The sequence below is a fragment of the Nycticebus coucang genome, chromosome 1 (assembly GCF_027406575.1).
Source record: "Nycticebus coucang isolate mNycCou1 chromosome 1, mNycCou1.pri, whole genome shotgun sequence".
NCBI lineage: Eukaryota > Metazoa > Chordata > Mammalia > Primates > Lorisidae > Nycticebus > Nycticebus coucang.
The window spans coordinates 162,103,265-162,125,017 of NC_069780.1; the positions used below are offsets into that span (position 1 = coordinate 162,103,265).

General features: G+C 39.9%; 1 protein-coding gene across 3 annotated transcripts in view; it reads right to left on the minus strand.

Annotated features, from left to right (window-relative positions):
- Nucleotides 1–3,377: 3,377 nt before the first annotated feature.
- C7 (complement C7) overlaps nucleotides 3,378–21,753 on the minus strand; it is a 56,415-nt gene continuing 38,039 nt past the window's right edge. Inside the window, exons 11-19 of one of the 3 annotated variants that reach the window (XM_053591663.1) lie at nucleotides 20,641–20,869; nucleotides 18,432–18,603; nucleotides 16,573–16,660; nucleotides 14,034–14,166; nucleotides 13,139–13,330; nucleotides 8,487–8,577; nucleotides 6,348–6,532; nucleotides 4,432–4,650; nucleotides 3,378–3,720 (exon numbers count right to left, since the gene is read on the minus strand). In XM_053591663.1, coding sequence (XP_053447638.1) covers nucleotides 4,469–4,650; nucleotides 6,348–6,532; nucleotides 8,487–8,577; nucleotides 13,139–13,330; nucleotides 14,034–14,166; nucleotides 16,573–16,660; nucleotides 18,432–18,603; nucleotides 20,641–20,869 — 1,272 coding nt within the window. In that variant the 3' untranslated portion in view covers nucleotides 3,378–3,720; nucleotides 4,432–4,468. Of the gene's footprint in view, nucleotides 3,721–4,282; nucleotides 4,651–6,347; nucleotides 6,533–8,486; nucleotides 8,578–13,138; nucleotides 13,331–14,033; nucleotides 14,167–16,572; nucleotides 16,661–18,431; nucleotides 18,604–20,640; nucleotides 20,870–21,753 lie in introns of those variants that run through there. The other 2 variants (XM_053591652.1, XM_053591671.1) reach the window with 2 other exon arrangements.

The window sequence follows — 21,753 nt, forward strand, 5'->3', positions numbered from 1 at the left end:
AGAGCCACTTCCAGGCTAGGTCTTCTGCTAACCAGCTATATGACTGTGGAAAAGTGAAGGCTCATTATCATCTCAGCAAAGCTATTTAATCCTATAAGGTCACAAGAGTCCAATTAGTGGGCTTGTCCATAGCTTTACATCAAGCCCAACTTCAGGAGTTACCTGTACAGAGAAGAGTTTCTGGACCTAAAGTTCCACTGTGGCCCCTCATTAAATACTGTCATAGTGCTCACTTGGGTTGTGTGAGGTTTGATGCTACACCAATCCTGAGCCTCTCCTTTTGATCACTTTCTCTTGAGGACATCAGGCAAAACTTTCCTTTCATAAGAAAATTCCATTTCACTATTGCCCCAAATGCCTTTGACCTGTCTGTGTTCCCCATCAACTTGGTCACCTGATTATCTGGTAATGGACCACCAAGTCAGCATCACATATGCTCCATTTTTGCAGCCAGTTTTTCTCTATCTTTGACATCATTCATGTGTGATGGGCCTGAATTCCCCTGAATTCAGCACAGCTCCCCTCAGAGGGATGCATAGAAATAACAGTGATAACAGAGCACTTCTCATGTTTGTCCTTGCACAGGAAATTGCCCTCAGTCTGTGAATCAAAAAGAACATTTTAATGTTCCTTCTTCTCCTGCCCACCTTCTCACCTCCAGCCCACCCCTTTTGAAGCATTGACAGTCTTTCCATCTGGTCTTGTTAACCCATGGCTTAAAAAGCAAATTTTTCTACATGATTGATATTTTCAGTGTAAATCTAGAGCTTTGCCTTCAAAGCCTGACAGAAATAAATAAAAAGACAAATTATAGGTGCTCTGGTTTTCACTGCAGGGGCTCCTATCATGCCATCAGCTTTCTTGTCCACAAATGTGTGAACCGCTTGAAAGACTAAGGTAATTGAAAGGCAGGCATAAACTCCCTGGTTTCTCAGATATTAACGGAAATTGCCTCCTACCGAGGTTGCTTTCTGGTTTAGTATTCTGAAAGAGAAGCAGGCCATTCTGTTTCTAACACAAGTATTGAACACATTTTAGTCCATCAAGGAAGAAAAATCTCAGTGGACCAATGTGGCTGCTCAGTTCTGCTGATCCGGTACTATGATTAGTACAATTTCTCTCTCTCCCTCTCCCACCACTTCCTCTCCCTCTTCCCGTCTCTCTCTGGTTCTCTCCAACTTTCTTCTATTCTGTCCTTTGTCTACTCCCCCTCCGACTTCAGAGAGAGAAAGTAAAGTAGCACACATGCCTGAGCACTCACTTCATCTTATGCCCAAAATATGTGGTACATATGATCAGAGTGTGTGTGTGTGTGTGTGTGTTTATAAGAAATCTGGATAAGAAATGAAAAAAAATATAGGAAAAATGATAAACCATGGCACTATGGCTTAAATGTGTCTCCCAAAGCTCATGTGTTAGAAACTTAATCCTTAACACAACAGTGTTGGGAGGTGGGGCCTAATAAGAGGTGATTAGGCCATAAGGGCTCTGCCCTCAAGAATAGAGTATGCCGTTATTAAAGGAATGGGTTAGTTATAAGAGGGTGGGTTTGTTTATAAAAATTAGTTTGGTTCACGCTTGCTCTCTCACTCTTCTTTCTTACCCTCTCATCTTCCAGCTTCCATTACGGCCTGATGTAGCTCTAGGGCCCTTGCCAAATGCCAGTACCATGTTGTTGAACTTCCCAGTCTCCACAACCATGAGTCAAGTAAATTAGCAGCATGAAATGGACTAGAACGTGTTAGCTTCAAAAATATTGATTAATACACATAGTTATCTAAACCTAGAAAAAGTGATGAATTATGATTTATGTGTAGATAGATAATAAGCTATTTTAAATAATGGGTAAATAAGCTGCTCAGCAGCTCTGAGTGGCTATGCAACAACTGGATGGGTTCACAAGTCTCGTGTGAAGCTAAGATTAACCATGGTCTTCTCAGCTAAGCAAGAAGCCCTCATTCAAATCAGACAGCTACTTGGCTAGCTCGTAGGCAACCCAAAGTTTCAGGGGTTTTGTTAGATTTTCTGCTTACCACTCCACACCCTCACCATAGCCCACCTGACTGTCTAGAACTCTCCCTCCGTTTCAAGGCAATTACAAGTGTCCTAGACTGGTAAAGTGGGTGGCTACACATAGAACAATTTGGATGGGGCTCATTAAATGATAAGGCATTGATAAGTAGCACTTCTGTTAATAGATTATTAGGAAATGCGTGAGACATCATAGGAAGGCACTTCTCAATGCAATAGTAAGTTTTAAGGCAGCTTGTCTGCCAATGTCACTTGCAGTATTCATGTAAGTGGTCAGTGGTGGTCTGTAGGATATACCTCAGCTCCCATGTAGCTCCCTGAAGTTAGTGATGGTTAATGCACCTGCTGATTGCCTCCTCCCCCTCTATTCCCTCCAAGCTCCAGAGGACTTTAATTTTAGCACTTTCTGCCCTCTTCAAGGCTATATCCCACTCTAGCCCAGGTGACCTTCCCCTGATCTAAGGCAGAGGGAAGGGTAAGCAGGGGGCAATTCTTACACTCCACATTCCCTCTATCCTCTTTCAATTTATTTTCATAGTAGAAGTAGTTCCCTAGCTTTCTTCAAAGCCTCTCTATAGGTGTTCAAGAACTAGTTTCAAAATATTTTTAAAGATTCAATATTGAAAGTGACTTTCTCCTTGCAGACCTGCTGTAACGATACTAATCCTCTCTAGGCAACTGTGAATGCCTTTGTCTGACTAGAAGAAAGGTCAGCACATAACTGTTCAGAAAAGAAAGAGAGGCCAGTAATTTAGTATTTGAAGACAGCATCTCTCTAAAGCCACATTCCCTGCCCCCCTCCCTCTCCAACAATTCATTAATCCTTTGCTTCTCCTTCAATAACTCTGATGAAACTTCTTTCTCAAACCTTTGTTATATCTACTAGTTTATTTTGTTGAGACCACAATCTCTGATAGTATTTGATAATGCTGATCACACCTCTGTGTTAGGAAGGAGGAGTGGTGATACATAGGGAGTGTGTATCACCACTTTTGTGCTAGCTTAAGTTAAGAGGAGAAATTATTGGAAGGATACTGAGGTATTTCTTCCCAGATGAATTACCTGTTCAACCCTTTGTCTCAGGGTCTGTATTCAGGCCTGGCATTTTCAAATCTATCCCCCTACCCTGGACAGTCATTAACTGTAATAACCTCTAACAAGTGAGGTTGAAATGTCTAAATGTTACTGTTTTCAATAATTTGAAACCTACCTCCTTGTAATTTCCACATATTATTTCTGCCTCTTCCTTACAGTCAGACTTTGGCATAAAAAGCTAGATTTGGATGATAAAACTTCAGGCAAGAACTCATTAACCATTCCTCATGTAAATCTTCTCTAAATTTATACATAATACAGAAGAAGCAATTCTGAAAAATATCATCTTTAATGAGTATTCTAATCCTTGTCATCTTAACTAAAGTTTTGTTAAAATATATTTATCAGTATCAGAACAATACAGAGATAGTGTTTGTATATAAAGCACACTTTCGATTTCATTTAAGCCCACTCATTTTGCCTCCCACAACCATGTTTTTGTTTTGATGAAAGATGAATAAGGAATAAAGAGAAGCCCAGTGCTTCAAACCGATCCAGCATGTACTCCCTGAAGAATCTGGGAGTGGATCCACGTTAGCAGGAACTGTTCTCAAATATGCAATCACTCAATTCCTCAGACGTGAACTGATGCTTCTTTTGCAGAAAAAGAAAAGAGGGGAAAATTTCAGATCTCGTGTTTGTCACTTATCAGAGAAAAACACCAAAGAGAAGATTAAGTTATATTTGTTCTCAAACAAAAAAGCAGAAAGTACCCCTGTGACCACAGCATAAGCAATTCTGCTCTGACATTTTAGTGGTTCAATCTCCTTACAAGAATGGGGATGCCCACGTGTAGTGACCCAAGAGGGTGAAGCAGGAGTTTACTACTCAGGATGGAAATAATTTTATCTGTCTTTCATCATTCATTGAATTTAGTTTCATTGAGGGGAGCCAACCTCTTTGATCAGGAAATTGTGTTCTTTCTGTTCTTCTAATCAATTTTTAGAGTGTGTTCTGGCCCAAAGGATAGGTCAATCATACTTAATAGAATCACATTGCTAAAAAAAATCCATGTATCTCTAATTTTACGAATAAAAAAGTCAAGGTCTAGAAAATATAGCAATTTTTCCAAGAACACACAGCCAGCTTGTGCAAAGGCTCATGAACTGTCTTCATCCTGACTGACATTAAAAAAAGATAAAAGAGAGGTCTCAGGTTGGGAAAACAAAGGACCATGTTTATACAGATTTCTGGGAGTTGAGGGAGAAGTGAACACTGGAGAAGGAGGAAGAAAGTGTCTCCACACTGCAAGAGCTGTCCAAGTGCCCAGTTGTGCCTTGTTCTGACTCAGCCTCAGCTGCTTACTGGATTCTGAGTGAGCAGACCAGGGCCTCCAAGAAGCCTACTGGGTGTCCACAGAGCAGGGCCTTGTGCTGGTGATGGAGAAGCTCTGCCCTCTGCATCTCAGGACGCCCGCCTCACACTCGGACATCGTCTGCTCCTTGCCGTTCACTTCCACGCACACGCTGAACCCTTCTTCCTCACACTCTGATGCTTCCCGACAGACACACTTGCTGCTCTGGGCTGGAAAAATAATTGAGAAAGGCTTAATGGCACATGGCGGAGGTGGGGGAATCAAAGCACATTACCTCTAAAGTAATGATGTGTTGATTCAAGAGCTATCATAGCTGCTGCCTTGAATTCAGGGTGACCAGAAAATTGAGGCATTTTGCTCCACTCAGAATAAATAGGCTCTGAGCCTGCTTAGTTCTGGGAGGCGGCCACTTCGCTGTCAAGCCAAGTCTGAGTCTTTTGACATCCTCAGGCTTGCTATTTCTCGGGCCCACGTGGGGTGGTTCATCTAAGTCAAGAGCTGTCTGCCTCTCTCCTCCCCCGTGCTGCTGTCCATGTGAGACAGCAATGCTGTGCAATCCTTAATCCCCACCAGACAAAAAAATCCCCACCAGCAAAGAGCTAAGAGTCAACACTCAAACAGGGAGAGAGAAAGAAAAGAGCAATTCAACTGTTTGGGGGCAGGGCATGGCATATAAAAGGCTACATATTCCGAGAAACAAAGTAGAAATAAATTACAGAGGCAAGGAATCTGTGCAGGAAAGTATGTGGCTGGAATACACCAGCCAGGTGTCTCCAGAACAAGAGTAGCAAGGTTAGCCAGCACACAGTGATGACCACCAAAATAAAAATGACCCAGACATGGCTGCAACAGTGCATGTCACTGTCTGGGATGGGAACCGTGATGGAGTGAGGAGAAAGGTGCCAGTAGGTGTAGGGCAGGCCTGGCAGGGAGTGAAGAGCTCGCAGACACTTGGATCACTAAGTGTGGATTAGATGGATCACTAAGCCCAGCTTCCAAGTTTTCAGATAGAGAAACCCAGGGACTGACTCAGCTCTAGAGATTCAGACCTGTCCCTTTCATAAGCCATCCCAAACCACGGGAGATGTGCCCCATGCCCTTGGTGGTGTTCAAGATCATTACCTGCCCTGCTTGGACATAGCATTAGAAAATACTGAACCGCAACTCAAGATACAACTGTTTTTCCCATTCTCTTCCATCTGATTGTTTCTAAAAGAAAACGTCAGCTTGATGCTAGTATATTTTTAACACCCTCTAACACTTGCTTAACAAACAAAGAGCATTGTCAGTCTCAGAAGAGTATCTGGCTAGAATACACAAGTTTATTTTGTTTCTTTACATGTATTTCTATAGTTACCTAATAGTTATGACAAGTAATACTTTCTTTTAATGACATGATATAAAGCCTCTATTTTTAAAAAGTTATTTTTATGTCAGTCTTTTAAAAAATGAATACATAATATGGATATAGGCAATACCCAACTTACAAACAACTTGTACTTACAAATGGAGGCTATAACAGTTCCCAAGTTACAAACATCTGACTGATGTACCACTTACACTTACAAATGAAGTTATTGCAGGTAATAGGTAAATGTACCTGTTCCAACTTACATACAAATTCAACTGTCTCATTCACAACCTGGGGACTGCGTATAATGCCAATATTTGAGAGAACATTCCCACTATCAGGAATTAGTTCTCATCCTCTGAGTTCCCTTGTCTGTCCATCCTGGCAGGGAAAGGAGGAGGGAGGCGGCCAGTTCACTGTCAAGCCAGCCTGAGTCTTTGGACATCCTCAGGTATCTGCTTAGACCCACTGCTAAACTTCTAACCACATTTTTAAAACCTCACTATGATTACTTTAGTATTCTTATTTAAGTTATGAATATGAAAGGCCCCTTACCATCACATTTTCCCCATAGTGGACACGCATCACAAGCTTTCTCAGCTGAGGCGGGCAGAGTACAGCTGTCCCTACCAGTAAGGGTGTAATTTCTACCCTGACAGTGGAGAACATGCATCTTGCAAACTGTCAGAGGCAGAATCCTTTTGCTTCTCTCATCTCGAGCACATACAGCCAAGGAAGATCTGAAAAGTATTTTTTAATGACAATATTTATAAGATTTTTATTCTTAAAACTTGAGAAGAATCAAAAAGTGAGACTCTGAGCTTAGTGCCCCCAGATATTATCACCCAAGCAACAAAATGGGACAGAAACTCAAATCCTCTTCATTCCTAGGACCAACCCTTTAGATATTCAAAATGAGCATCTTTATATGTACCCTTTATTTGCTCACAATTTTTACAAGTATAGATATCTAGTATTTATCTAGTTTCATTTAGAAGAGATCAGATATAGGGCAGTGCCTGTGGCTCAGTGGGTAGGGTGCCGGCCCCATATACCAAGGGTGGTGCAACCCAGCCCTGGCCAAACTGCAACAAAAAAAAGAAGAAGAAGAGATCAGATATAGAAAGTCAAATAAGAGGGCAAAGTCTATCAGCAACATCTAGTAGATTAACAAAGGAGGAGACAGAAAAATCAACAAAGCATTCAAAGAGATCATCATCAAATGGGACTGTTGACTGCAAGAGAAATGGGTTCCTTCCAGCCTAGCAACCAAGGGTTTGTGTCCACAAAACAGCGTTGTCCAATAACTGATGAGTCTGACTCATTAAGGGAAGATGGCACTGTATTTTTCATGGTATTTTAAAAATATGTGTGTTTATAAAATAGTTTAGAAATATTTCCATAAGAATTGATGTGGTAGCTATGCCTACAATCTCAGCTACTTGGAAGGCTAAGGCAAGAGGATAGCTTGAGGGTGGGAGAATCCCTTGAGCCCAGAAATCTGACACTAGCCTGGAAAACACAGCAAAACTACATCTCTAAAAAAATGAAAAGTAATTGGCCAGGTAGGGTGTACAGTGCCTGTAGTTCCAACAACTTGAGAGGCTAAGTCATGAAGAGGACTTAAGTCCAGGAGTTTGAGGCTACGATAAGCTATGATTGTATGACAAAGTGAGAGCCTTATTTCAAAAAAAAAATAAGTATTTCCATAAAGCATGTTTCTTTTTTCACAAGCATTGATACTAAAACAATTAAGAAAAAAAGCCACTAGTAAAAAAAAAAACCCACAATTCTGAGTGCTGATGGATAAGGGCACCAATTGCTACATGTAAAATGTTAGAAAACGAAGCATTTTTGTATACCAGATAGAGTCAGAAAGAATCTATATTCACATATTTTATTTAGTTCTGATATTTTCCTCTTTGACCAAGAGCTAAACTTACTTAGAGTTATTTATATAATAGAAACAAATCTATCTGTTGATTTGTTTATTTAAACTTTAAACAGAATACTCAGAACAGCTGAAAGGGCAGAGACCTTACAATACTACCTTGTAATCAGTACCTGAAACCGTGAAATGACATGAAAGCTTATATCATGTCTACAAAAAAGAGACTGAAGATAAATAAACTGGGGAAGTTAGAAAGAGGATGAAAATGAATCACAGTAAATTGTGGTTATTTGAGAATAGCAGCAGAGTCAGGACATCAAAATCAGAAAGTGTCTGGGCTGACCATAATTTCCATACATACCATTTAGTTATGCTCTTCAGCATGTCAGAAGTTATTATATAAGATCCCTACCTCCTGTAGGTTCAAGAAGTTGAATAAGGATTTTGATGACCATAATAACTAAAAGCCAAGAAATTTATCAGTAAATTCATATTTGTGTTGGTTCTTGACCTTAAAATTAATCAGTAAATTTGGGGGCCAGTGATCGCCTGTTCCCTCTCCAGATCCACCCCCTAGCTCTCCTGCACCTGCCTGGGAGGCTGGTGTGTATAAACCACATCCTGGGCTTCCCCATCCTTCAGCTTTGGGAGACAGACAAATAACCAGCGACAGATGGACCAGATTAAAATGCACCCCTCAACCCTTGGTAAGCAAGATGTTCAATCTAACAGAGATATCTAATCTATCATCCCATTTATCTTGAATAAAATAAAACAGAGACGTGAGTGAAAGCAGTTCTTACCCACATTCATAGGGCATCTTACAAACACATCTTGAATTCTGAAGTTTCTCCCAGAGCTGACATTCAGGCACTGCTTGTGTTAAAGGAGCATCTAAAAGAAAAGGATAAGAGCGATGCGATTGTTAGAAGAGATTCTTCATAGTAAACAAGGTATTATCTAAATTACTGAAGCAGGGAAGCAAGGTCTGTATGTTCTCAAGTGCAATTAATTTACATAGTAACAAAATGATAGTAATAGTAAATCTGCAAAGCCTTTTCTAAGACAAGGTATTCCTAGGAACACTCTACCAACAATTGCATTGGTAATAATAGCTACTATTTTCTTGAGCATTTACAACTGGTCATGCATTTTTCATACATTTGAATATTTAAGCATCCCTAAAAAATGCCCATGTAAGAGATGAGAAAACTAAATATCAGAAAACTTAGAAAACTGGTGTTAATTCACACATTCAACACATTGGTGATGCCAGGGCTTAAGTCCACATTTATCTGAATCCAAAACCAGTAAAGGGACTCCCTTTCAAAACACCAGTGTCTATAAACAGTTTGGAGTTTGGACTCAAATTTACCCATTGTCCCTATAAGGGGACAGAAAGCAGCAACATAACTTGATCGATACACAAAAAAAGAGAATCCCCTGGTCCCGAGGAGATTTGCAACAACCTGTTATGTGCAAATGGTCTCCTTCAACAGTGAGCAAATGTCTGGAGGCACATACATTAATAAAATTCTTTCTCTATAGAAACTAATAAGAAGTCAACCATCATTCTAGTTTTGACAGGAAAGCACCCTGGCCTGGAAAGGCATAATTTGACTGCCATTGCCTCAGCTATCCCTGACTATAATGGGAATAATTTAAAACACTGTGGTTTTTTTCACCTCCTACCAGCTTCATTACAATGGAATTCATTGGGATATACTTTTGCATCATAAAAGTAGACACTCATTTTATATATGTCTCTGTATCTCTAAAGAGCCTGTTTTTGATATACAAGCTATGGAACCCTTCCTTACTTTAGAAAATTTAAGAGCTTTAGACATAACAATATAACCTCAAGAACAATCCATAAACTTGTAAAAGTGGCAGCAGTGTGAAGTAGGCCTGCTTGGGCCGGCAATTTCAATGGCAAGTCCTCATTCTTTACTTTCAACCCTTCATCTTAAAATGGCGTTATCCTGAACATCAGTGCTGTTACCCTGAATTGGATCTTAGAACAGAAAAAAGACATTAGTGGAAAAACTAGTCAATAGCATTGTACTAATATTAATTTCTTAGTTTTAACCAACCAACTTACGAGAAGTTATGTAAGATGTTAATATTATGGGAAGAATGAGTGAAAGGTAGGTAGAAACTATACCTGCGACTGTTCTGAAATCTAAAATTATCCCAGAATAAAATGCTTTTTAAAAGTGGTATTGTCTACATCAGTGATTTTCCAACCAGTGTGCGCACTGGTGTGTTGTGAGAGGAACTTAGGTGTGTCATGAGAATTGTTAAAGATCATTAATTAAATTATTTCAAAAGAAGTTCAAAGCAGAAGTTCAAAAAGTAAGAATATTCTTTTTACTCTTTTTTTGATCAACATAATTTTAGTGTCCCATGGAAGTTTAACCATAAGCTCAAGTGTACCATGAGACAAAAAAGGTTGAAAAACTCTGGTCTACTTCAATGCTTCTCAACCAGAAGCCACTTTGCCTCCCTGGGGACATTTTTGGTTTTCGCAACTGCTGGATGATACTGGCATCTGGTGGATAGATGCCATGGGTGCTCCTGAACATGCTATCATGCACAGAATAGGCTCTCATGCTCCAAGTTCTAATAACATTGAGGTTTAGAAGACTTAATCTATACGTACTTAAACTTAAATTTAATAATCAATTAACATAAATTAGTTCTGCACTATAACTGGAAATTTATTTTCAGATAAATTTTGAAATTTTAAAGTTCAAATGTTTGCTGAAAGTTGCTGTAATTTCCTTGTGAAAAATCACTGATAGCATGACCTAGATTAATCTTAAATGCAAATATTTTTTAATTTAAGAAGAATATAGCTTTGTTATCTCTATAGCTTGTTTAACCAAATAAACACATTCTTAAAGTCCACTGAGACTATATACCTTTGCTATTTTAAAACCAAATAGCTTTGTATCAAGATGAATATACAGGTTGGGCACAGTGGCTCATGCCTATAACCCTAGAACCCTGGAAGGCCAAGATGGGATAATTACTCTTTACTAAAAATTAAAAAAAAAATTAGTCTGGCACTATGGCAGGTGCCTATAGTCCTAGCTACTCAGGAGGCTGAGGCAGGAGGATCATTTGAGCCCAGGAGTTTGAGGCTGCTGAGAGTTAGGCTGAGGCCATGGTGCTCTCGCCTGGAGCAATAGAGTGAGCCTCTGTCTCTAAATAAATAAATAAATAAATAAATAAATAAATAAATAAAAGGGCTTGGCACCCGTAGCACAGTGGTTACAGCACCAGCCACATACACTGAAGTTAGCAGGTTCGAACCCGGCCCGGGCCAGCTAACCAACAACGACAACTGCAACAAAACATAGCAGGGCATTGTGGCGGGCACCTGTAGTCCCAGCCACTTGGGAGGCTGAGGCAAGAGAATCGCTCAAGCCCAGAAGTATTTTTTTTGTTCGTTTTTGTTTTGAGACGGAGTCTCACTTTGTCACCCTCAGTAGAGTGCGGTAGCATTATAGCTCACAGCAACCTCAAACTCTTGGGCTTAAGAGATTCTCTTGCCTCAGCCCCGCAAGTAGCTGGGACTACCAGCACCAGTCACAATGCCCGGCTATTTTCTTTTTGGTTGTAGTTGTCGTTGTTTGGCAGGGTGGGCAGGATTTGAACTCACTAGCTCTAGTGTATATGGCTGGCACCCTAGCCACTGAGCTACAGGCATTGAGCCTAAGCCCAAGAGTTTGAGGTTGCTGTGAGCTCTGATGCCTACCCAGGGCGACATAGTGAGACTCTGTCTCCAAAAAAAAAAAGGAAGAGAAGAGAAGAGAAGACTAAAATATAATGAACGTATGGGAGAATGAGGGGTTAGCATTTAATGAGTACTGGATCTCAGTTTGGAAAAATGAAAAAATTCTGGAGGTGGATGATGATGACGGTTGAACAACAATGGAAATGTAACTAATGCCACTGAACTTTGCATTTAAAAAATGATTAAAATGGTAAGTTTTATGTTATGTACATTTTACCATAATAAAAAAAAGGCTAAATACTGAAATAGCCAGTATTTTAAAGTATCAGTTTTAGAGTCTGATAAACCTCAGATGTTTTTGTTTATTATAGGTTTATTTTAAGGGTAGTTATTATTGTCATACACATCTTCAGAAAAACACACAGATCTGAAAAATATCCTTGATTAAAACCAACTTTGATAGAATTTTTTACTAAGTGGGAGAAAATTCTTATGAAATTATGTAAAATAACTGAAGCATTTTAGAAAGACTAGCCTACCATCTCATGTGGAACAGAAGTGTCATCTCATCAACTGTATATTATTCTCTTTCATTTTGGAATTAGAAGTACAGATCTGTTACTTTAAATATCACAAGTAACTCCTATTTATGTTCCAGTGTATGTAGAAAGCAAAGCAGTGGTCTTCTGATATGGGTTCTTGACAGCAAAAGGACATATCAGTACTGGCCCAGTACTGGACAATCCACTGGACATGCTGGGTGCCCATCCACCATGCTTTGTCACATGGAGTGTTTCATTGTAAACACGTAATTCACCTAACAGTATCGTTCATAGAATCTAGTACTCCATCCACACTATAAAAGACAATTCTAACATTGGATCAAAAGTCATAGATTAGAGAAATAGTACCATATAAAATAACACACAGGTGAGTTTTTCTTCATTCTTGTTTTTGTTGTAAATATATTCCCATTTATTAAACAAATGTAAACAAAGAAGAAATAGGAAATTATTTTAAAATAAATCCACCTCATCTCAAATCATCTCCAAAAGAAGTAGTTTCACTTTCTGAATCCCTTCCTACTTTAGGTCCTTAAAAGCCATTTTGATTTCTTGGGTATTCAAAATACTGGATTTTTGGATTTCAACTATTAAGAACTACTTCACAAACCACCACACTTCTCTTTCAGTAATGTCTGCTTTGCAATATTAAGTGAAAATGGCTTTTAAATTTTCAATTTAAAAAAATACCAATAAATTCTCTAAGAGTCCAAAAATGAAAAATGCAGAATTTCAAATAAATCATGACCTCAATTCTATACTTAGTGAAAGTACAGGAAAAAAAAAATCAGGACAAAACCAAAAATTTATTTTTAAATTCTTTATTACAGTCTGCTTTCCCTTCAGATCATATAAGCTATTTGACTTTTACTAAAAATCCTTTATTTTCTCAGTACCATAACATATATAAAGCGAATCTTTCACATGGAGGATTTAAGTTAAATGTTTCAGGCTCACTAGAGCTATCCCTGCCTTTCCTGGCATTCCATGAGTCTTTTTGTACTGTTTGATAAAAAGAAAAAATGTTACCCAATCTATAAACTGACTTCCTCACAGGGGGCAGGGATGAAGGGAATGACTCACAGTTATGATAATGCAGTACCATGAAGGTCACCACAAGTGTCCTCAGATAGGCGCAGAAGCAGCTCACCTTTCTGCACACAGCGGGCATTTTTCATCTCAGGATTCCACTTAAGGCTGGAGCCACAGAGAAAAGCTGAAGGACCTTCTAAAGACATGCCACCTGAACAGGAAAAGGTCACCTTCTCGCCAACGCTGTAGAAAGGTTTGTGTGGGTGACTCTGAATGCCATCCATCAATACAGGCAGAACACAGGCAATTTCTAAAGGTAAAAGGGAGCAGAAGATAAGGGCCATTGCTTTCTTAAACCACCTTTTTATTAAATGAGTGTTGATACACTTGTTCTGCTTTTTCACATCAGAGGACGAGGAAAAAGTGACTTCACTGTGATGGTGGCCTGAAAGATATGTCCCACAGATCAAGAAGTAGTTTTAGGGTGGTACAACAGGCAAATGCTCTCATTCAGATGCCTCTATCTGAACAAAATAAGATGCAAAGCCTTGGGCGGCGCCTGTGGCTCAGTGAGTAGGGCGCCTGTGGCTCAGTGAGTAGGGCGCCGGACCCATATGCCGGAGGTGGCGGGTTCAAACCCAGCCCCGGCCAAAAAAAAAAAAAAAAAAGATGCAAAGCCTTTATGGAAATAAATTGATTGTGGTGCACCCCTAGAGTTTAACTGCCACAGAATATCCTAATGAGTTTACCTAACAGAGTCCCCTAGCCTATTTTAATTTGCACCAGAAACTTTACAATCGTAATAAAATTGATTTGACTGAATGGGAACATTACCAACTAGAGAAGGCTGAAAGCTTATTCCAGTCACTCCTGGGACGTGGACGGCATCATATCAGCCTTTCAGAAAAAGGAAGGCAAGACATGGAGCATTTGGTGAGTGGCTACTTCTTGACACATTCCCTTCCATGTAATTTTCTCATCTTAAACTACACTCTACGACTGAGACCACTTACTTTGACAGTGCATTTCCCCAGCAAGCCACTGTAAGTCTTCTCCACATCTGGCCACAGGGTCTCCAATAAGAGAGTATCCTTCATTGCATGTGTACATTATATTTTTCCCAACAGGAAACATGGTACCTTCATCCTAAACAAAACAGATAATGTAAGGAGGAAGAATTTATTTATTTTTGCATACATTTGGACTATAAATCATACCTTCTTTTAATCATCAAGCAATGTACATGTAAATAACTGATTCAATAAAGTGTCTATAAAACATTTTTCCCTGTATAGTAAATAACACTGGTACCATCACCAATCAAAATAAAGTCATTAATGCCACTGTACCATAACATATTGATTGTTCCTGAAATACCAAGCAGTGTACTGATCATTTTACTAAAATTACTTTCATGAACACTGTCCAAATAAGTTCTTCCTTTTTTACTTATATGAAAAAGCAGGGTTTTATCAGATTTGGGGAATAGCTTTGTCAATCAACTTTGCATATTAAGGTAACATGGGCTGTTTTTTGGGAATACTGCCATAAAAACACCAGCAGGATTATTCAGATCCTGTCAGCATGTTAACTAAAGGTTCTCACTGATGATTTTTAAGGGAAACGTATATTGATCTCCCATTCTACCTTCCAGCCCCACTCTATCAGTATGGAAAGTTGCTGGGGCCAGGTCAGATTAAAAGACATTTCATTAACCTAATATGACAGGAGGTGAGTGTTCATAGTGAAGCAAGAAGCAGTTTAAAGTCTGAACCCATGAGGAGGTAGCCATGCTCATTTGGGGTATTTCTTGGTTCTTTTCCTCACCCTTCTGATACACAAGGGAATGGTGAAGAAACTAAGAGCGGGGAGAGGGGTTGGAGCTGGTACCTAGACCAGACCTGCTTGAGGAATCAGAACAAAATTCCCCACTACTTCCTTCTTCTCATCGTCAATCTTGCTCCTCCTGGCCCAGGCTGGCTCCACCATGGAAGATGGTAGAACATAGAGACACAGGTTGATGCTGAGGTTTGAGGAGAACAGGGAAGGGCACATGTTCTGCTTTGAGTCAAGCCCTATGCCTTTCCCTACCTTGCAAAATGTACTTGTATATATGGAAGTCTAATCGAATAGCGTCCAAACTTGGCTCTATATCAGAACCTCTCATAGTAATATAAAAAAATACTCTCAGGCTTTACCCCAAACCTATAGAATCAGAAAGTGTGGAGGACAAGTGGCAACCAGAAATCTCTTGTTTGAAATTCCCTGGGTGACTCTGATGTAGCCAGTCCATAGAGCAGTGCTTGGGACCCCTGGCTTCCAAAAGGACACCACGTGCAATGGAATTTAGGGCAATAGCTTCATGGTTTGCTAAAGTATATGGGTTTGGTCGGCCTTATTTATGTTTCATCCAGGACCTCCATGGATTGTGGTGACCATGGGGACACAGTATGGGTATAGACATGTTAGGTTCACACACACACACATTCTCTCTCTCTCTCTGTCACCCCCTCCCAACACACACACACACACACACACACATATACACACTATTTTTGTCTCTCAACAGTGCCTACATTTGGGCAAAATCTCAGTGAATGTGTGCTCAAGAGCCTGGAATTTGAGAGGCAAATTTCCTTGTGAGGAAAGCAAGGGTGGGGCAACAGTAAGAGAATCCCCATGAACAGTATCTCCAAGTGTGAGCCATGAGGAGCCTTCACTGGGGGTTGGGGCAAAGACCTCACCGTAACAAGGACTGAGAACAGCACTAAATAAAATGTCCCCAAAGTCAAGAAAAGTCCCTAGAAGGGCAGTATTCTTCCTAAGCAAGAAATTGCTCAAAGTTCAATGACACCTCCACCCCCTATCTCACCAGACACTTGCTAAATATCTTACTGACTCCTGGAATAAACTTACTAATTCAGGGATGTTCAACGTTTTGTGTTTTTTTTTTTTCTCTTACACAAATTGGAAAGATAAGAGTTATCTCTGGCCACATGTTAAATACATAAACATTAAGGAAAGCTGATTAGCAGCAAAAAAAAAAAAAAAAAGGCCCTGCATACTTTTCATGATATCCAATAACACAAATAAGCAAAAAAAGTCTTCACAAAATCAGCATGCGACCTGCAGGCTGCTGGTTGAACACCCATGTATACTTTATCTTAAGTCAAGAATGATGAGGGCAAGAAAAGTCTTCTTTCAGTGGCAAAAATAAGAAAAGTTCTCTAAGCTGCAGAACTTGCTTATAGATTGGTATTTGGTGTTCAGAGTGGCAATGTGTAGAAGCCCTCTGGCATGGCCATATTTCTGATTCACTGGATGGCTGTATCGGTTTCCCATGCCACACAAGATATACTGCCTCCTGCAGAATATTAACCACCTTAGGTCACAGAAGAAAAATTACAAACTAAAACCCTCACCACTGAAACTAAAACGCACATATGAAATATTTTAGTGCTATTTCACACAAAAGAAGAAAATACATTACGGTCTCAGTAGACAGATAGAATTTAGAGTATTATAAAGAAAAAAATATCTTTCATAACAAACCTGTACAAATCCATCTTTCAAGACTGGAGGTGATGGACAAAATTCTTTTGGAACCAAAGACAAAGGAAAACAATGGGGTTCAAGCAATCTGAAAGAAAAAAGAAATGAAAATAATGAATGTGATTGATTTCCACAGTTTAATAAACATTTGTATCACATTTTATTTTTCGTTTGCATCTAAAGGGACTCTGTTCATTTAAGTACATTAGTGTGATAATTTCATCATTTTCAGAATCCCACATCTGGTCATATTCTATGGTGCAAATGCAAACATAAGCTCACGTTTCCAAAAATAGTGAGTCAAATAGCTCCTAACTTAGTAGTGTGAAAACAAACAAAAAGGACAAAAAGAAAAAATAAATAAATTCTTTGGGCAACATAACTAATTTATGATTCCTAGAGGTTACCTGTCTCAGTACCCACTTTTGCCTGCTCTTTGGTTCTGAAATTCATTTAGCATAGAATTAATTCTATATTGAAAATAAGATAATTAGTTAGGTAATCTCAAGAAGGAAGTAACACAAAATTATAACTACCTTTTATTGAGCATTTACTATCCACCAGGCACCCTGGCAGTTGTTCTGCATTACCTCAATTCATACTCCCAACAAACTTATGAGACAATTGGAGAATAACAAAGGCACAGACACTTTGGATAACTCATCCAAGTTATAAGTAAATAAATACCAGAGCTGGATGTACACCCAGTCAGTTAGGTTCCTATAATCACGCTTTTTCTACCTTAGTGTCTACCTGTTTTCTGAAATATATACAACTGATAGCATATTCTTTGGTGAAAGCAAGTTTTGACGAGGTTTGGGGCAGGAATCCTAGCCTAAAAGAAAAACGGGGAAACAGAAGCTCTAATACTATCTCACTAATTCCAGTCAAAGAAACACAGAAACGTGAAGTATTTATCATAATTGTCCTATTTGTACTGAAGAGGAAGATAATTCTCCTCCTCTGAGCACCAAAAAGAGTGGAAATTCCTTCAATGCCTCCTGGATTCTGATTCTCCCAGAGACAAGGACACTGAAACCAGCTTTGTCTCCCCACCAGGATCCATTCATTTGTCAGCCTCTTCGTTCAAGAACTGATGGATGTTGTCAAGCACCAAAGACTTAGGAATGAGGCACCCCACCTCCCTACACTTCCACCATGTACACATGTGCCTTGTTTCCTTCTTCAATTCACATGACCTTCAAATTACCTTACCAGATCTTTCTCATCAAGTCTGATTAGAAAAGTTTAATGAGGACAGTGTAGAACAGCCAGGTGAGGCATAAAGAATTATGACCCAGGAAAATGATTCATGATCTATGCAGTTTTGAGATAGCCTTTGTAAGGTCCTGGCAAACAGGAACTTTGCCAGGAAGTTGTACCAAGATAAAAAATAAAGAGGCAGTGACTTATCTGCAAAGTAACACAACACTTACAGAATGCTCAGTATGTGTCAGGCATTGTACTGATAACTTTACCTGCTTAACCTCAGTTAATTCTGACAACATTCTTTTATCAGTTTACCTACCATTATTATTCTAATTTTAGAGGGGTGTCAAGCAACTTGCCTGCAATCACATAGCATCTGCTTGATGCCAAAGTGGCCACTTGTGTCCACTCCACAGGACTGCTCCCAGTTACCCTGCCTGTCCTAACACCAGCATCAGGAAAACCGAGGGCTCACAGGGCAAGTTGGCCACAATGTGCCTTCCTCCTTCAACTGGTCCCAGTGCTAAAGGGCAAAGCAGTCATGATAACAATTGCCATTTAACTTCTAAAACTTTCAAAGCGGTCATGCCTTCCACGCTACAGAGGGTGCTGTGTTCTACTGGGCTCCCAGGAGGTTGGGTCTCCATTACCGCAAGTGCTCCAGCTCTTGGTCTGTGCACGGCCCATATTCTGTTGTCTCTCCAGGGCAGGATTTCCCACCCCCACTGGGAGGTGGGTTGTTGCATTCTCGGCTCCTTGTTTTCTTTCCTTGAACACAGGGGCCCCAAGAAGACCAGCAGCTCCAACCTCCATCAACCCCTCCTGTAAAATGGAAAGGTTGTTCAGCAAGTCCTGGGAGAGGAGGACTTTGGGGCTTAGCACTGTGCTTCCCACTGATCCGTTTGTTTAGGGAGGATTCTGGGGATTGATTACTTTCCCTCTGTTCACTGAGGTTTTCTACAATGGCCAGAATGGCTCCCCACACCAGCTAGCCATGTCCATATGAAGGCTGCACTAGCAAACCTCTAACAATAATATCTTAAATGTGTTGATTATTTTACAGCTGTTACAAAGCACTTCATGTACTTTGGTATCATTTATTTACTTCCCACAGCAATGAATGGAAGTGGCAGGAGGTTTGTTACCATTTTCTTTAATAGAAAGAAATGGAATCTAAGGCAAGGTGGTTAAATACTATGCCCAATGTTGTAATGGCTGTCAAAACCACAACAAAACAGTAGCCTCATCTTCTGGCTGAGGCTAGGTTCTTTCTATCACCCCATAGTCTCTCAATATGACAAGGAGGCTCCTTTATTCAAAGCACTGACTTGGCATAAAGAAAATGTAACCTAGTGGGTACCCCCAGTCTACACTCCAGGGCTGATGCTACAAAATGAGGACATGCTTAAGTAGGAGAAATGTTCTGAAATCACCAGTTTTACCTCTTCTCATCTTCTCTCTCCAATCTACAGGCAGGTCCTCAACCCACCCTGACCAGCTTCTACCTCACAACCTATTTAAGAGTCACAGTTCTTCTAGTGTTTCCCCCGATCATATCCCTGGGGGAGTCAAGAGAGAACTTGTCCCACAGTCTAAGAGCTTTTCTTTCCTGTTAGACAATAGGTGTGTGCACCTGCTGTTCCCTGGCTCCTTCTACCCTAGATGACTTGTCTTCTCCCTCACACACCCCCAAACTAAACCAATTTGCATTATTTCTCACGATCTCCTTATACTGTTATAATTAGAAATTTGTTTCATAAAATATTTTAATTTATTTAATAAATTATATCAACAGTGAGTGATAATAGCTAAAAACATTGTGATCCAAGTCATAACAGAACAAATCACAGTGGTAAAATTTTAATTTACCAAGACAGGTTACTTGGAGAGACCTTTAGGGACAAGGATGCCTTCCTGCTCTATAAGCAACCATACTTTAGTCATGTATTTATTCATTTATCAAACATTTATGTAGTGATTTCCATGGATCAAGCCCCATGTCAGGCACTGGGAATAAATAAAGAAATCAAATAGCCTTGACCTTAAGGAATGAGCTTTCCAGGAGAGAGAGACATATAAATAAAGATAAAAATAAATGTCTGGGCCAGGTGTGACGGCTCATGCCTGTAATTCAAATACTCTGGGAGGCTGAGGCAGGTGGATCTTATAAGTTCAAGATCAGACTGAGCAAGAATGAGAACCTATTTCTACTAAAAATTGAAAATCTGGCCAGGCATTGTAGTGGGTACCTATAGTCCCTGCTGCTCAGGAGGATCGCTTGAGCCCTGGAGTTTGAGATTCCTCTGAGCTATGGTGCCACGGCACTCTACCCAGGGCTACAGAGTGAGACTCTATCACAAAAAATAAAAATAATGTATATAAATGGTACTTGTACTTTACTCATAAAGTCGACTTCACATAGCCTTATACTAAGCACCTGAAGCACCATGCACACTAATGAGCACATAGCAGATGTTCAACAAATATTTGTAAATGACTGATTGGCAGCCCGTGATATCGAATAGAAACAGCGACATGTCAAAGAGCTCAGCATCCAAAAGGTTAGGACATGCAAACACAAGCTCTATAGACTTTTGTTATAGCAAAACCTTACTGAGGTAACTGTGGAAGGAAGGAAGTGTTCTCACCACAATTCTACTATACCAGAGAATGGGGAGGGAGGGCACAGAGGTCTTGACCATGGTAGCTTTCATCTGGAGGGGATGAAGGGAGGAGAGTCTAAATTCATATCAGACTTCTTCAATCACTCCACACACAAAGAAGCACATCAGAGGGGTCAGAGAGGGTAACTTCCTTTTGATGTGTACAGCAGAACTGGAGAAAAGTCAGTCCACTGACCTGCTTGATCCCCTATGAGGACTCCTTTCTCACACGCCATACCAAAGGTGTATGGTTTGCAATGGCATTGACACTGGGTCCCCACGACAATGGCCATGCCACCATTTTGACAAGGCCGGCAATGACAGGGGTCAAATTCATCCAGATACTCTTCCAGAGCCCGTTTCAGGTACAGTCTTTTCACGGAGGCACAAGGTACTTCCTTTACCAGCTCATATAAAGGTGTCAGCTAGGCAGATACAAACATAAGAGTCAATAATCAAGACTTTAGGCAAAAATCGTTTTCTTTTCACATTAAGGCACAATCCCCATTATAAACAAAACCAAAAGTCACTCTTACGTTCTTTACAATTTTTTTTTGTCCAAATAAAAAGAAAGCAATTCACTCTGTAACAAAAATCAAGACAAACTTAGAAAAACTTAGGATCATATAAGAGAGGAGTATTTTTTATATCTTATGTGCATTCATAAAATTAAAAATTAAAAAGGACATTCATTTTCTAGTTAATGGAAGATTATTTTGAAGATAACACATTACCATCCCTGTAATGGACAGAAGAAAAGGAAATGCACTTAAATTACAGCAAAGAGGCAAGTGCAATTAAATATAGAATTGAATTTTCTGACTCTGGGAGATTTAAGTCTCTTTAGTAGAGACTATAGACCCTCTCCTGCTGGAGAAACTTAAAACGGGTAGACAGTATTACTCCATGTTGAATGTTTCAGAAGAAAAGGAACTTTGAAATCAAAGACATACTGGCTAAACGTTAACAGTCTGCTCTCCCAGGAACAAAAAGTTCTGCTCTGTAATATTTGTTGGTTTCTGCAGTGCAACTCCTCTCAACATGGCCAATTTCAGGCTACCACGATGTCACTAAGAGAGAACTGGGAAGATATGTATGCCACCAGCTCCTGAGAGCCCGAACTCTTCTGAATAGGACGGCTTTGCATGGGCATAGACCTGTCTAGACTCCTTTCTTTCTCTGTTCCTTTCCTGCCCAGGCAGTAAGTTAGCACCACTCCGATAATTTACAGTCCTGCATGGAATAGTCCATAGTCGAGACTATGAAAAAGTATCTATTTTTCTCTGATCCACAATTTAGGCTTTGTAAA